At 40.4% G+C, this 15722-nt stretch overlaps 1 protein-coding gene across 2 annotated transcripts in view; it reads right to left on the minus strand.

The window, feature by feature from the left end:
* The window catches only part of LOC132988296 (roundabout homolog 2-like), an 85276-nt gene that overhangs the window by 24230 nt on the left and 45324 nt on the right, over positions 1-15722 (minus strand). For both annotated transcript variants that reach the window (XM_061055621.1, XM_061055619.1), the window contains exons 3-10: positions 11806-11963; positions 11531-11651; positions 11236-11374; positions 8511-8647; positions 6754-6878; positions 4676-4847; positions 1596-1801; positions 118-199 (exon numbers count right to left, since the gene is read on the minus strand). In XM_061055621.1, the coding sequence (XP_060911604.1) occupies positions 118-199; positions 1596-1801; positions 4676-4847; positions 6754-6878; positions 8511-8647; positions 11236-11374; positions 11531-11651; positions 11806-11963 (1140 nt within the window). The remainder of the gene's footprint in view (positions 1-117; positions 200-1595; positions 1802-4675; positions 4848-6753; positions 6879-8510; positions 8648-11235; positions 11375-11530; positions 11652-11805; positions 11964-15722) is intronic.

Genomic DNA, 15722 nt, shown 5'->3' on the forward strand with positions numbered 1-15722 from the left:
GAAAAAGCAGAGACTGAGAATTAATACCTGAAACGGCAAAGCATTTCAAGTAATTTTATGCTTGATATGCAAAAATGGTGTTAATTATTCATGTGAAGTTTTTCTACTTAAGCAGACCTCTAACATCCAAGTAGGCACTCCATGATGTTTCTCCACTGGAGCTGGTGGCAACACAGGTGTACAACCCCAAATCAGACAGCTAAAGAAAACAGATCATGATTTTATTAGTAACGCACACAAGTCTGTCTGCATTGACTATCATGACCATTCAGATGATCTAAGAGTTCAAATGGCAACCAAATCCAACTCTGAAAAAACAAGAAAGTTAGGTGAAATTGTCTGTGAAACTCTAAGTTTTCCTCTGCTCTTCTAAATCCTAAATAATGCAGCTTTCATGCTGTTCTCTGTTGCTGTTTTCCTCTGGATCCAATAGCCTTTGTAACTGTGATCCCAGATGGTTTCTACAAGCTCTCACGTCAGTCTGAGCACTTGAAGGAGGTTTGCAGCTCATAGTACAGTAAAAATGCATTAACCTCCACTGGCCTGCATTTGGCTCGAGAAAAGCCCGAGAGTGGATGAGAAGAAACTTTAGCACCGGCCGATGAAAAAAAAAAAAGAGCCCAGTAAGAGCTGACATTAATTTTCTTAATTGATTTTCTCCAATAATAGTCACCCTCCATTCCCCGAGTCATCAACATTATCATCATCAGTGCTGACAGAGGATATAAGTGATATGACAATCTATTTTATATTGCCGATGCCTTAGGAGCCGCTGACAAGTCGCCTATCTCTCAGGAGAGAGAGAGGGGAAGGGAGAGAGTGACACAGGCAGAGCACTTTGACACTCTGACAGGATACTGTATATTGCAGTCCCTCCATTATATAAGCCCCCTTTAGACCCCTTCTCTCTGGTCCCTGTCCTTGAGTCCTTGAGTCTAACTGCAGCATCAGAGATTCAGGCTAAATAGTAGCGTTTAACAACTTGTAAAAATCAATACCCTATTCATATTTTAAAAGCAACCTTTCTGCACTTGTCCATTTGAGTTACATTCAGATGACATCAGCTGGCAGACGGGAGAATTTCTCTTTCATCAACCACATGCAATAGAAGGGTATGATGGGGAAGTACAGAAACCAAGGTGATGACCAAAACTACTAAAATAAGATCCAGACTTCTATGAAGTAAATTTTTTATTTACTAAACGTGTCTAATTCCTAAGACTATTAAAGAAAAAAATAAATATCAATATCTAGATATATACAGTATAACAGTCACTTTCAGGGTTTCTTATGGACAGGCTGTGTTATACTCATTTATCAAACATGGGACAACAATATTGCTTGTGTTGAAAATGGCACAGTAGCGTCTCCATGTAGAGTATTGATGGGATTTTTTTGTTTAAAATATTAATAAATAACCAAACTTAAACCAAACATAGAGTTCTGCTTTTTAAGCAAAACAAAGAAGTCTAACTGTGTGGCTTACATTTTCAATGTGATATCGGACCACTTATTAGACTGTAGTACTATCTAAAACTTGATATTGGATTCAATTCATTTAGCAGACGCTTTTGTCCAAAGCGACGATAACCCACCTTAGTACTCTGGATCTGAAGGCTGCCATGCTCCAGTAGGGAAAAGCGAGGGTCCTTTCCAAGAAGACTGGCCCCATTCTTTCGCCAGGTGACCGTGGGCTCTGGGTCCCCTGATGCCAGACAACTGAGTAGGGCCACACCTCCCAACGCCTGCGTTTGGTTGGATGGGCCCTGCCGAATGATTGGTGGTGGGCGGTCTTTAAGGGCTAGGAATAATAAACGAGGACAGGGCGTTAAGCACTAATCAAATGCGTTTCCAGCACCCTTATACTGATGTCATTGAATTGGCATGGAACAATCATTTTCTGCTCTAACGGGTTAGAATTTTGGGTGGATTTGTGAAAAAAAAAGATACACATGACCTTATCACAAGGTGTTAATTTGTGATTGCAGTAATTGCGCGAGTGGTTGCAGGCCCAAGATGTTAGGGTTCAATCAGTTGTATTTGTTGTGAGGGGAAGTGACTGTTTTGTGAGGCTTTTCCACAGCAGGGCAGTGTGCTCATGGCACTGCGTCACACCTTTGAGCTTTAATTACTAGGGGAGGATTAACGATGCTTCACCCGCGGTGCTAATTACCATACCTTCTTTATAACACCTCTCAACACATCCTGTCCCCTCTCGTCCTGCTCTGACTCATGGCTGCACCTCCCTCCCTCTTTGCATCCCTCCCCACCGAACCCCCCGACAAAAAACCAAAAACACAGTCACACACACACAAGACTGAACTGGAATTAGCATGCCAAGTAGAACAACAACTCATCTCATTTAAAGCTTTTTAAAGCATGTTATATCACCCAGAAAACAGCCTCTGCTCTCCCAAACAGTAATTTCTGGAGTGTTGAAGCTCTGTAGGCCTTGTAACTACCCCCCGCTTCCAATTTCCTCACTGCTCTCCTCCGCCGTTATCAGGTCTGTCTCCATTCGCACAAGTGTTTACAGCAGGTTCCACAAGCCTTATCTTTTATCACACCTCCTTCAGCACAATGGGGAATGGTGCAACTCAAGCAGAATAGCCAAGAAATCAGGTAAAAATAAGTGCAGGGACAGTATGCAGAACCACGTGTTCATTGCTGGTTATTATGAATTATATACATTCCAATTTAAACATGTAGCTTGCATGGTGTTGAGAAGACTTAAGTGGGATTAACATGTTATGTGTTATGCTTCACCAATTAGATTTTATGGGGAACTTCAGGTGAGCATATGATTGGACCATATATTGGACACAGATTTTCAGACATCTTTTTCAGGAACTTTACCTTAACTGTACAGCAAGCCATCAATGCCCCGAAAGACTGCAGAACCAACATAATTCTGCTGTTTCAAATTTAGCTTTAGCCTTGGTAGAAATGCAATCACACACCAGCCTTTGTGACAAAGGTTATATTAAAAAAGATCATTTTTGAGATTGTTTATCACCTATATCTGAGGCTCCTAGGGCTGCACAATTAATGAAACAGTTTCAAAGTAGGCTTGCAGATAAAGAGATATTGCCGGTAATCACTTTTTATACGTCTGATATTGATTACATTTGGAGAATTAGAACTTTGATGAGATGAAAGCATCTTATTAAAGCATATTTTTTCTACAAACACTACTACACCACTTCTCAAGACTATATAAAGGTAACTCCTGGGGTCAGGGTTTGTACTCTTTGATCTAGCCTCACACGAGTTGCCACGGTAGCCTCCAGGCATCCTCAGTGTGTGTGAGAATCAGTCAGACAGGTTGAGGTGATACTACACTAAAAAGCTATCTTGTATCGAACACAAATCCCCCGTAGGCTTTAAATATGTCTTGGAAAAAGAAGTGTAACGTGCTGCTACACTGAGGTCAGCTGCTGTGGTCAGCTTGGATTCTTCACAGTTGACTCTAATGGTGACCCAGTTTCACATCTATAGAATCCTGTCAGACCTCTTCTGCAGCATCTCAAATGTCTCTATTCGCATGCAAGGGGGAATCTAAACAAGTTTCAGCAATTGAGTGGCTAGATACAATGTCTGTTTTGATCCCTTACACATACATTTCTTCAGCTTGTATGCTCATGTATATGCGGTATCGCATGTGCATTAGGTTGAGCAGAACAAGAGTCACTATAGCTTCAGCTTTAACTCTCAGCACGTACCATGCTTTCAAGTCGAACTGGATAATTGATAAACCCATCAGTCACACATGCAAGGGAAAAGCCAGGATAGAGCACCAGTCCATAACTAAACCTTTAGAAAGTTTTTTTTTTTCAAGTGAGGATGTTGTGGAACACTTAGTAGTGTTAGGGCGTTTTCACTTTAGGCACGATTGTAATGTACCGTGCCCGTCCACGATTGCTGCCCCCACCCCCTCTACCCCGCTGGTTTGATCAAATGAACCAGACTTTGGGGTCAAGCGTACTCAGATCCGGGCCTGGGTCCCTAAGTTTAGATACAACACTGTGCAAGCTTCAAAAAACTCCACTTGGTATCACAGTATAGCTCCCTGTTTTCCGCCATCAATCAAGGACAACCCTCCCATCCCTCCTGCTGTACACCAAACATTTTGATATTGATCCATCTCCTCTGAGTGACAGAGCAGTAGTCATTTCCTCTCCTAAAAACACTTCAACAGATGTTAATTTAATAATGTGTGGGAGGAAAAGCCAAGAAACAAATGGAGAGAAGGGCATAAACAGCTTCCAGCTGGCAGCGGCTCAGCACTTAATGCTGACATTAAAGCTTTGTTGAAAAAAAAAAGTGTCTCTCCATCAAGAAGACAGTATTTTTTTTCTCACAGTTTCAGTCTTTTCAGTCCATTCAAATTTACCACAGTGAGGTGATAATGAAAAGTATGGGGACAGGCTTTTAGAACATACACGAGCATCTATGCACACTGAAGTGTGGGCAGAGAAATGGCCTCAGAAAGGCATTTCAGTATTCACTAATTCTATGATTGTAACTTCCAGATGCAAAATATACCTGAAAGGGCATAACAATAGCATCTAGCTATAAAGTATTTGAACATCATTTCTATATAAAATGTTAGGGCTGTTAAATTACATTACAAATAAAAAGCAGTTTTCATATTTTTGCAAGTGTCCAGCCTTACCATCTGCAACCTCAAGCTGGGCTTTGGCCATGATGCTGCCTGCTACAGTGAGGGCTTGGCAGATGTAATAACCCGCATCAGAGCGCTGCACAGATGAAATAGTCAACTCTCCATCCGTGGACACGGAAACACGGCTGTCGCCCTGTGTCGGCTGGTTGGGAAACAGAAGATCCTACAGGGAGTGAAAGTGGGAAGAAATGTTAGCAGAAAGAGATGGCAGGCCTGTTTGGTAATAAACATTATGGCACGTATCTTTTACATGGTCAGTGGCTTTCATTATATATCTCAAGAGTCAATATGGAAATACTTGGCTCTATTGTTTTAATCACATTTTGTTCACATTTTGTTTTACAAAAGTCACTAAAGAGCTGCAAATGTCCTTTTAATTTATATACACAGTTTTTATTATCACAATGCTTATTCACCCTTCGTGAAAATGTACATATTTTCACTTTAGCGAGGTCACACAGTGCTTCACAAAATATTACCATAATAGTAATAACAAAAAATCATAAAAGATTAACATAAAAAAACAACATTTGTCCAAAATGACATTACATAATAACATCAAGATTTAATGTGGCCAAAAGCCAATTTAAAAAGCTGACTCTTAAGTAGCTTATGAAAAACATCAATAGAAGCTGCAGAGTGAATGTACAGAGGAAGAGAGTTCCAAAGTGTCGCAGCCACAAAATCAAAGGCACCATGTTCTTTGGTATTCAACCTGATACGAGGTACAGCAAGTAGACCCTGGTCAGAAGACCTGAGCTGTCTATTGGTGATGTAGGGATGGAGCAGGTCAGAGATATAAACAGGCGCCTGCTCATGAAGGGCTTCATAAAAAATAAAAAAAATAAAAAATAAAAACGTATTCTGACTTTCTTCGGAAGCCAATGCAAAGAGAATAAAACGGGGATAAAATGAGTAGACCTCGTGGACTTTGTTAACAATCTTGCAGCTGCATTTTGAATCATTTGTAAACCGAAGAGGGAGGATTCTTTGAGGCAGCTGAAGAGGGAATTACAATAGTCAAGCCGGGAAGATACAAAAGCTTTAATTAGCATCTCTAACTCATTTTGAGAGACAACAGGTTTCAATTTTGCAATGTTTCTTCAATGAAAGAAACATGAACGAGTGAGAGAATTGACACGTTGATCATAAAAGCATTGCTTGAAGAAAAATTACTCCAAGATTTTGAGATTGTATTTCTTGAAAGGTGAAAGGGATCCAACCCACTTAGCAACCTTGACGGCAATGCTATCAGAGACGATGATGAGGACCTCCGTTTTGACTGTGTTCTTCTGTAGGAAGTTGTCACTCGTCATTATTTATGCTGATGATACTCTTTCCTACTTTTTAGCCTCAATGGTTTCTAAACTATTCTGGAGGATAACTTTGCCAAAAAGGTATTTTTAAAATGTATTCAACATTGGGGGAAAGAGTGAATTCATTGTATTTTATATTCTCTAACTTTACATCTTCGGATAGCTCACATTTGAAGTCTTCACTGTTGTCTTCAGCAAACATTCATTTGCTTTCATATTCTAGCAAATAGGTACAACTCAGCTTGAAAAGTGGGTCAATGTCTCTTTTTTTTTTTTACTTTGTCTGAATGGCAGTTTATCCCCAGAGTGATAATCCTGCTGTGATAACCTGCAGTCATGGTCATGAAAATTAAAGCATCAGCATTGTCCCTTTCTGCACTCCAAGCAGACCAGCTGATGGGCAGGAAAGGACATTAGCCGGCTTTCATTATGTCTAATGACTCTAATGCAGCACATGACATTGTTTCTTGCCCAGCGAATGAGCCGGTCAGACTAGTGTAGATTGATGATAAATGACCACTTCACTATCTGTGTGTGGAACAAAACCACACTCTGCTGAGCCCTGGTTTGATCACTTTAGTCCAATCTGAAAGCCCCCTTTTTAAAAAAACATTTTGGATACTTTACTCTGGATGCTGCTGTGGAATGTATGCCTGTATTGCAATGCAAGCCAGAACACTGAAACATTATTTTCCCCATCATGCACTGATACCAACATAAACACAAATCTTTTTTCACATTCAGTAATCTTACCTGGCTACCCTCTTGTTGCCAGAAGACAGTGGGTTGAGGTTTTCCCCTGGTCTCACACGGAAATGTAGCTGTTCGACCTTGCGAAACAATCTGGTCACGGGGTCGCACTACAAACTGGGGTGCCTCTGAGGTTAAAGGTAAAATAAACCATACAATGATAGCAACACATTAGCATAGGCTTCACAAGGAGCTGCGTAGAGGAGAAGTGGTTTAAAAGAAAAAAAGGTTTGGACTAAAGGTCCGGCTAGAAGCTAAAAGGTTCATGCAATACATCTTTGTAATTTCTTCAAGAACTATGCCATTCATACAAGCCATTCATCCAGCTGTAAAACATTAGAATGAATGATACCAGCTAACAAACGAGGTGCCTATAAACGTCCTTTAATCTGAGACATATCAACCGGACTGTATGTGGACGCCCATTTTGAAGGAAGTGAGGTAGTTATTCCACTGTCTAGACAGGAAACTGCCAGGGGAAGTCAGGGGTTGAGATATGCATGTCCAGTATTAGTTTGATGAACGTGTTTGTGGAATGCCACAAGAGTACATGCATACACGTGTGTGATCAATAGAACAGAAAGAGAGCAACGCATGCACAATGGGATCAGCTCTTACTTACCAACGGGGCGAGCTGGTGACACAACAATGGTGTGGGTGAGATAAACACAGAGAGAGAGAGAGAGACGGAGAGCAGAGGAGTAGAACAGAAGGACAGAAAAAAATAAGAATGAAATTCAGAAATGAATGAGATGGAGTTGGGTTTCCATCCATGAAGATAAAGGAAGAGGGAGAGGGGTGGAGCTCAGTCACCAAAAGTCAGGTGATGGCATGGGGCCTCAAGGGAATGGGACATTAATGAGAAGGGTCAAAATATCATAAAACTACCTGAAGTTTTCTTTAAAACGTCACTTATGCCTCGATAGCACACATTTACACTGCAAAGTGAAATTATGTTTATAGAGTGGACCTTTTGAAAAAGGCTGGTTTGTACAGACAAAATTAAATACATTAAAAATGTTTAAAAATTTGAATCAAAGACATCTTTCCGCCCATCCAGTGTGAATTATTTGCTTGAGTCATTTTTACTCAAGCAGAAGCACAAATCAGGCTCAACAAGAGGAACATGTTTAGCTCAAGGTAAATCTTCCTTGGCTCTAGCACCAATCTTAAGAGGGGATCAGAACATCTTCTCCAGGTATTAGACAATCCATGCATGAGTAATGAGAACAAGCATAAGAATCTAAAATAGAAAGCAAATAACGGGGAATGAGTTAACTGTTAACTGTATGAGATAATGTGATGTGCAGTATGTATGATGATGTAGTTATGGCTCAAGTTTTTACTTTCTAAAGTAAGTTTATGACGATGTGAAGCACACACATGAGGGATCTGAGCTGCTTTACAACATCAAACCTTTGCTATGAAACAGCTCCCTCCGTTAGATAAGGTGTAAATATTGAGTGAGGGGGCGAGTTGGTAGAGAATGAGCCCCCGTGGAGAAGCCATAACTGTTCACTTAAAGTTGGTTAGATTGTTCATATCTGGAGCCTGGCTAGAGATCTGAAACAATCAACCACAGCAGCCTGTCATAAGAAAGGAAAGCTGAGGCCGGGCACAGCCTTTACGGCAGGGGGGCAATAACACTCGTAAAGTGGGCAATAAAGGAGTGATTGTCCTGTGGCCTGCTTCGGGAGACACTATATTTGTAAGGGATGGGTTATGAGCTCTGAGTCCTGAGTCCTCCAGCAGTTACCCACCTCTGATAGTCAGGTAGGCAGACGCCTCCACTTTACCCACGCGGTTCTCTGCCAGGCAGGTGAATGTTCCCTGATCGCTCACTGAAGCTTTCTTGATCCGCAGCAGGAAGTCCTCCTTCTCATATCTGATGTCATATCTGGCAACACAAGAGGAACGGTGACATCAGACACATCTCAGGTTGATTTAATCAAACTGGAGGATACACAGCGATGATTAAATTCTTCTTCAATAAAATCATTAAAAACAAACAAACAAACTAAATTGTGTAAACGTGTTTTGATGCTTAAGACGGAAGCTTTTAAAAGAGGTTGTGTCATTTTTGATAGAATAAAGACAGACTTTGTAAGGCAATTAAGACTCCCTGCTGCACACACTCTGCAACAGAGGCAGAGGAAAGGCGAGCAATTATGCTGAGATGAAGGCATGGCAAAATGAAAGGTGCTTTCAGCTGGAACCCTGGCTGTTCCACTATTTCAATATTTATAAAGACGAGCCACCCACTGTGGTGTGGGCTGTGCTGTATACTATATTGTACTGTATATATGTGTGTGTGTGCGTGAGTGCATCTGTGTTTGGAGAAGAGAGGGAGACAGAGACAGAGGGAGAGACAGACAAACAGTCTGAGAGGAAGGGAGTGGCTCCGTCTGACAAACCGAATTTGATGAATGAGCCGAGCGGTAAGAAATGACTAATTCATAGACGTGTTGCATGCATCCGTGTGTATCCACTAGTGCGGCATAGTATATAAGCAGCAGCAGCGGTGCAGTTAGAGTGAGAGAAACATCTCAGAGACCAGAGTTTAGATAAGCGCCTCAGAGGGGCTACACACAGAATGAGTGGAGGAGCAAGGAGCCAGGCTCTCCCTCTCTGGGGTCCCTTTTGGCGTGAGAGATCCTGTGAAATTGTGTAGCCAGCCATGCTGATTCAGAGAGGGAAGACAAGTCAGGCAGAGAAATGGCACAAGGGGTGAGAAAAAGTCACATTTGAAAATAGATGTTCCGAAAGGGGTGTGGGCAGAATATCGATCGGGGTTGCGGGGTCTGTCCGGAGTCTGGTGAGGACTCCATTCACAGCACATCTCTGACCCAGATTCAGACTTCCCAGGAGGCCGAGGGGTTTAAGGGAAGAATGAAAGAAGTGGAAGGAAGGAAGTGAGGTGAGGCTGAGTCTGAAAGTAGGACATGTTTCAAGAGTCAAAGGGGACTGAAGGTAGAGGGCACAATGCAGGAAGGCAGGCAGATTGCCAGACAGGTAGGTATTATTGTCTACTTCATAATAATATGCTAATGTCACAAGTGAGGGCATCATTCTGTTCATATGAGTTCATACGACAGCTAACAGGTGCTAGCTAAACTTGCAGCACAATCAGTTTTGCCCATTTTTTAGGGGAGAGATTATTTTTTCTTTTTAGTTGATACTTTTACTTGATTCTGTTCATGATTAAAACCTTTCCAAGATCACTGATCACTTTTAGCTGCCAAGAGGGAGAGCAGTTCATAGTAATAAGCAATCACGTCAAACACATTCTTAAACTCCAGGAGAATGCGCTGCTTCAGATTTGTGAAACGTCTAATCTGAAGAGCCATGAAAAGAAATAAAAAATTTTTTTTTGATGGATTGCCTAATAAGACATGCTGTAACCAAAGAATAAAAGCCCACCAACAGCGACTGAAGAAACAAGTGTTCTAATGGGATTGCAATGTGTGTTCTGACACGAGGGTACAAAACCACAGGAACATCGTTCAACATGATGCAGTCCAACTCAACAGCATCACGTACTACTACGGAAAATAACCACAGAAAATAACCACGTCTTCCCACACGGCTGGACATTATCAACAACATAGAGAAGACCTATTAAATTGCCAGATTGTCTCATTTGATCATTTTAAACTGACAGAATAATTTCATCAATTTAACCTGTCATGTTATTAAAAACGCCACACAGAGGGCCTCTTTTATGTTATCATGTCCTATATAGAGCATATACTGCTTATAAATTATCTATTTTTTTAGCCATTAAGTGCATATCTAATTAAAAAGCTTTGACCTCAGCAGTCTAAACAAAGGAGGTTCTAGAGAGTTCAACTGGACAAAAATCACTAAGATGAGTCATTGTGCTTTTAAAACTAAAACCTTTGTCTCGTCAAAGTTTCAAAGTTTAGAATCAGAATCAAGGTTTAGGTTAGGTTTGTACAGAAAAATTTGAGGTGTTGCAGTTGCAATGTGCAAAAACATGACTGAATGAATGCAATACGGTGATCTGTCAAAAGAAACGCTGCATTTTTTAAGTGATTAAATTCCTAGCTTTAGAGCCCTAGCAAAGAATATGTAAAAAGTCTCAACTATCTTCCAACAACATTGCTGTAGAGGCCTCTCATAGGTGTACTTCATATCCTACTATGCATCCATCTCTTGCCTTTAAAAAAAAAAAAAAAAAAGCACAGTAAAACTTTAAAGTGCAAATTTGTCAAAAGCAGCCAATAGAACGTCTTTCATCTGCTGCTAGCACAGTAGTTCAAACAGCCAATAATGAGATTTTCTGCTGCTAATAAATTATTTTGTCACATTGATGAAAGTCTTTCTTGGTTAATACGCTGAATCTATTATTTTTTTTCTAGTGGAACTCATTAGCTGTACTCCAGCATTTATCCATGGTGTCTCGCAAACACTCATGCAAGCACAGATGATTGAACTACACACTATTCACACATATACCCTCACCTGCCGCGGGGAATATCCACGTCCTCCTTTTTCCAGCGCAGTGTGGGCGGAGGGTCACCGTGGACCTGACACCTGAACTCTACACTCTCGTCCACCAAGACCACCTGGTTCACGGGCCGCTGCACAAACACCGGTCGTTCTGAATGAGGGCAGAACACAGAAAATAGAAGCTCAATATACTTTTGGACGGAGGTGTAAATACTTCATGTGCTAGAGTGCGGTGAAAAACTGAGATAAAAGTCATGATTTATTTCTTTTCGGGCAAAAAGAAGAGAGAATATGTTAGACTTCTTACCAAACACTGAGAGCTGCGCTTTTTCACTTTCTCTCTCTCCAACCATATTAGCTGCCACACAAACATAAATCCCAGCATCGGTCTTCTTTGTATTTGTGATGGTCAACTTTGACCCACGGACCTGCAAGAAAAAAAGACAAAATACGTATTTACAAAGGAGTTAGATTTCAAGTACTTTCTGTAGTAAGAGTTGTAGGCAAGTGTGAAAAGGTGACGCATTGAGTGCATGGCTGAGAGCATAAGTCAAAAAAAGTGCTCCCTGAGGATTAACCCACCGTGATCCTGTCATCTTTGAGGTCGAGACGAGCTTTATCCTTCCTCCAGAAGGTGGTTGGTTCAGGGTGCCCGCGTGGAGCCTGACACTCCAGACTGGCAGTCTCCCCGACTGCCACCACCGCATCCTGCGGGTTCTGTCTGAAGTCATCGCGTAACACTGCAAGACAACACAAAGGAAGGAGGGTCTGTTACTCCAACTGTAACAATGGCTCATTTTGTAATTACTTCCAAGTTTTATCAGATTCTATTGCTCTGAGACTTAGCTGTCTGGGGTTTCATAACCTTTACAACCTTTTTTTTCTAATGTGTGAGTCCAAAGACAATTCTATCAAGTAAGGAGCTGCCTCACAGGATCCACAGCAATCTCTCAGTCTTTAATAATACAGCTGTTCCCCTGAGGGGGTGTGGGCTCGTCTTTGATCTCAGCAGCTAAATGTAAGAGCGAGTAAAGCCAGGTAGGATTAATGGTACAATATAGATGGGAAAGACAGCCCGAAGAAGAGCAGAAAAACAGGGAAGGAAAGGAAAGCTTTAGAAGCAACACAAAGAGGGAGGTATAGAACCATAAGTGATAGTGATAGTCATGCATTAAAAATTCAAACAGCACGACATTTCTAAGACCCTATAGGGGGCTTCCTTATGCAAACTTCCTCACATCCCATGAAGTGAAAAAAGGTTTTTTTTAAAGCAAATACCACACTGTAAGTCCATGTCAGATATCAAAACATCAGTGCTTAAGTGTAAAATGTATGAAGGTTTATCATCTGGGGAGTTTGATTGGCAACCTAGAATAAAGTGTATGAGTCACGTACAGGTAAAGTATAAGTCGGGCCTGAAGAGTGAGCTGGATGCAAAGTAAAGGGGTTAAAAATCATTAAAATGTAGCCTCTGGGAACCTTGAAAAGCCACAGAATATTTACAACACAGCGGGCCCTATCTTATACCTAGCCTTAAGCATCTCGGTGTGCAGCGCCATCATTATTATTGTCCACCCGGCGCAGTTGACATTTTCTTTTCCAGTCAGTGCCCACAATGTGCAAATAGCAAGCAAGCTTGAGCCCCCATAAGTGCCCAGAATGTGTGCTGCTTAACTGGCAAAATATAGTCGGACATGCCTGAAATCACATGAACTTTAAACCGCTAATGTAGAGCCCAGTATTACTAAAGCATTACAAATATTAGTCTTGCACCTGTTGTCTTGCTGGACATCACCAATAACATTCCTCATTGGAAGAAAATAATTAACATCCATCATGTCCCTTTCAGAAGTAAAGTGCCTTTTAATGGGCCTACATACTTGTAACAGATGCATCAGGAATGTTTTGAAGAAGACTACGGCAGAAAGGCTCAAAAGTGTCCACTGACTTACACTACAAACATTTTAAGGAGATCCAGGTTTATAGATGTATGCCATTTAGGAGGCATATCTATTTTGTCAGACATGACAAAAAAAGGAAGCCCCTTGGACTTTTCCCAAAACACAACAACATTTTTAATTCACTTTGAAGTTTTAATGTAATCATTTTAATTCAAAGTGGCCATACTTGAATGAACTTCTCGTGATGCTTTATCTGACCTTTCTTAAACATGATCAGTGTAAGGAAAGCACCTTGATAATTGTAACTTTTATTGAATATAGAATTATAATGGATGTCCATAGAGATACACTGGAAGAACCGCTCATGTTAACTTTGCTTATGAAGACTACCCTTTAATTGCCTTTTATTGCAAAGAAAATATATGAATCTAGGACTGAGTCTATGCTGTTATTGACTCTTTTTCAACAGCATACAATGCTGTGCTATACTTAACACTATGGGGTTCCCAAACTTCTCAGATCAGTTGAATGATATATAACGCTGTGCAAAGCCATACACACACAATAATAGACCTATCCTAACACTGGTAACACAAAATAACCTCACAAAAGAATACAACAGCCTAAAACACATCAAATCCTTTTATAAAGTAATTTATTGAAAGAAAGGCTAGAAGCAGAATACAAGTTATATCCAAGTATAGACTTTAGCACTGAGTGGGGATGTAACACTAAATAAATAGACACATAGTTGTGTGCATCTAAAGTCTCATCTCATTTTCATTACACTTAATGATATGGTTTTATTTGAAAATGAACTACTTTTCACAATAGTTTGTAAAATATACTATTTGAAATTATTTAAGAATGTGTATTTGTTTTTTTGGAAGGCATCTCATGGCCCCCCTCTTTTTGGCTCACGACCCCCACTTTGGGAACCCCTGGTCTATGCTGTGGCCTTCAAACCAATTCAGATAACTACATGACATCTCTGAATAAAAGTCTGATAATAGTCCATTAGCTGTTGAAATTCATTATATTAGGCCTCCATAGATAACACTGGGACTGACAAAATAGAACACGTTGGTTGACAGTTTTTAGAGGATATTTTTCAGAGGCCTTGTATGATAACACAGCTTCAAAGATAGCCTCTATACTAAGCAGCAGGGTCAGACCTTGGATTCTTGGAAAGACTCACCACCGCATGTACAGTTTAGAAGAGAACGCACCAGTGACCCTGGTTAAGGACTCACTCAAACACTCCTTTTTAAAGCTTTATGAAATTACAAAGGAACCGGTGCAAGGTTTCATGTGGGACAAAATGTTTTCAGAATATCTCATTATCAGCACCGAACGTCACTGAGATGTTCTGTAAAACGGTTGATTTTGTTTCTTTTCAAAAAATGTACTATATGTCCTCCATGCTGTTTTTTGGATGGGCCAATACTGTAGCTGAAAGAGAGGCAACAACTCCATAACGTTGAAAAAGAAGAGACAGGAATTATGACAGCTACTTGAAATAAGGTTGGTGAAATATGCAAAATTACATTTTACATCTCGGTTTATTAGTGTTCCATTTAAATGTAGTGTATTTCTGCATTTTTCCACTTCTGGACAAGCAATTTAAATATCCATGGCGGAGATGTCTGTGCTTGATTTCATGTTCAAAGGAGCGACAACTTCAAGAATTGTCAAGAAACGTCTTTAAAAGCCATACTCTTACGTTTCCAACAGAGGAATGAGGTAACTGTTGCGAAGTTAAAAAGGTTAGAGCTTCAAAATTTCCTCATTCTGTCACTATCCCAAATAACAATTTAAAAAGCTACTGCTTGAAAAAGCTACGGGAGCGACTGTCCTGTAATTATGGTTAAAAATAGAGCCCATAATTTCCATGATGCCTCTTTGCATTAATACCTTAGGACATGTTGTTTTTGTGAAATGCCGAACTGTAAGCCAAATCTGAATTAAAGCGATTTTTTTTCTGACAACTGCTATTGTAAAAAAAAAAAAAAAAAAAAAAAGGGTCGGTTGCAAAGAATAACCAAATAAATAAGAAGCAATGTATGATATCTAAACTCTGGTTTAATGATTTGCATTATCGTAATTCATATCTCAGAAAGATCATCAGTTAAATTATTTTGTAAGACATTTTTCCATTCCAATCATATCTGTTTGTGTACACCAGCTCATGAAAAAAGTGACTGGTTTTCTAAGAAATGTCTACTGTCCAGTGTACAAAATTAACTAAAATTAAACGATAGTTTGCCAAACATAGAGTAGCAAAAACTGAAAAAAAGGCCTGGTGTTCAGTCTGTTTTTCATCCTCATTACAGCCATAAGCTGTTCTGCTGATATACGGCAGCATGGATTCCAAGTCCCGGAGGACACCTTTAGTGAAGAAGGAAATCAGGAAGGAGCCAAAGGCCCTTTGGCTCAGCTGTCAATCACATCCAGTCTGGAGTGCTGGAGTCCACGAGTCTCACTAGCAGACTCTACTTTGGCACATAAATATGCCTGGTTGACGGTCACGTGGGTACTGTACACTTAGTGACCCATTCCATACACAACACACTTGATACAATTCACTTGACAACTTCC

This window comes from Labrus mixtus, chromosome 14, assembly GCF_963584025.1.
Source record: "Labrus mixtus chromosome 14, fLabMix1.1, whole genome shotgun sequence".
Lineage (NCBI taxonomy): Eukaryota > Metazoa > Chordata > Actinopteri > Labriformes > Labridae > Labrus > Labrus mixtus.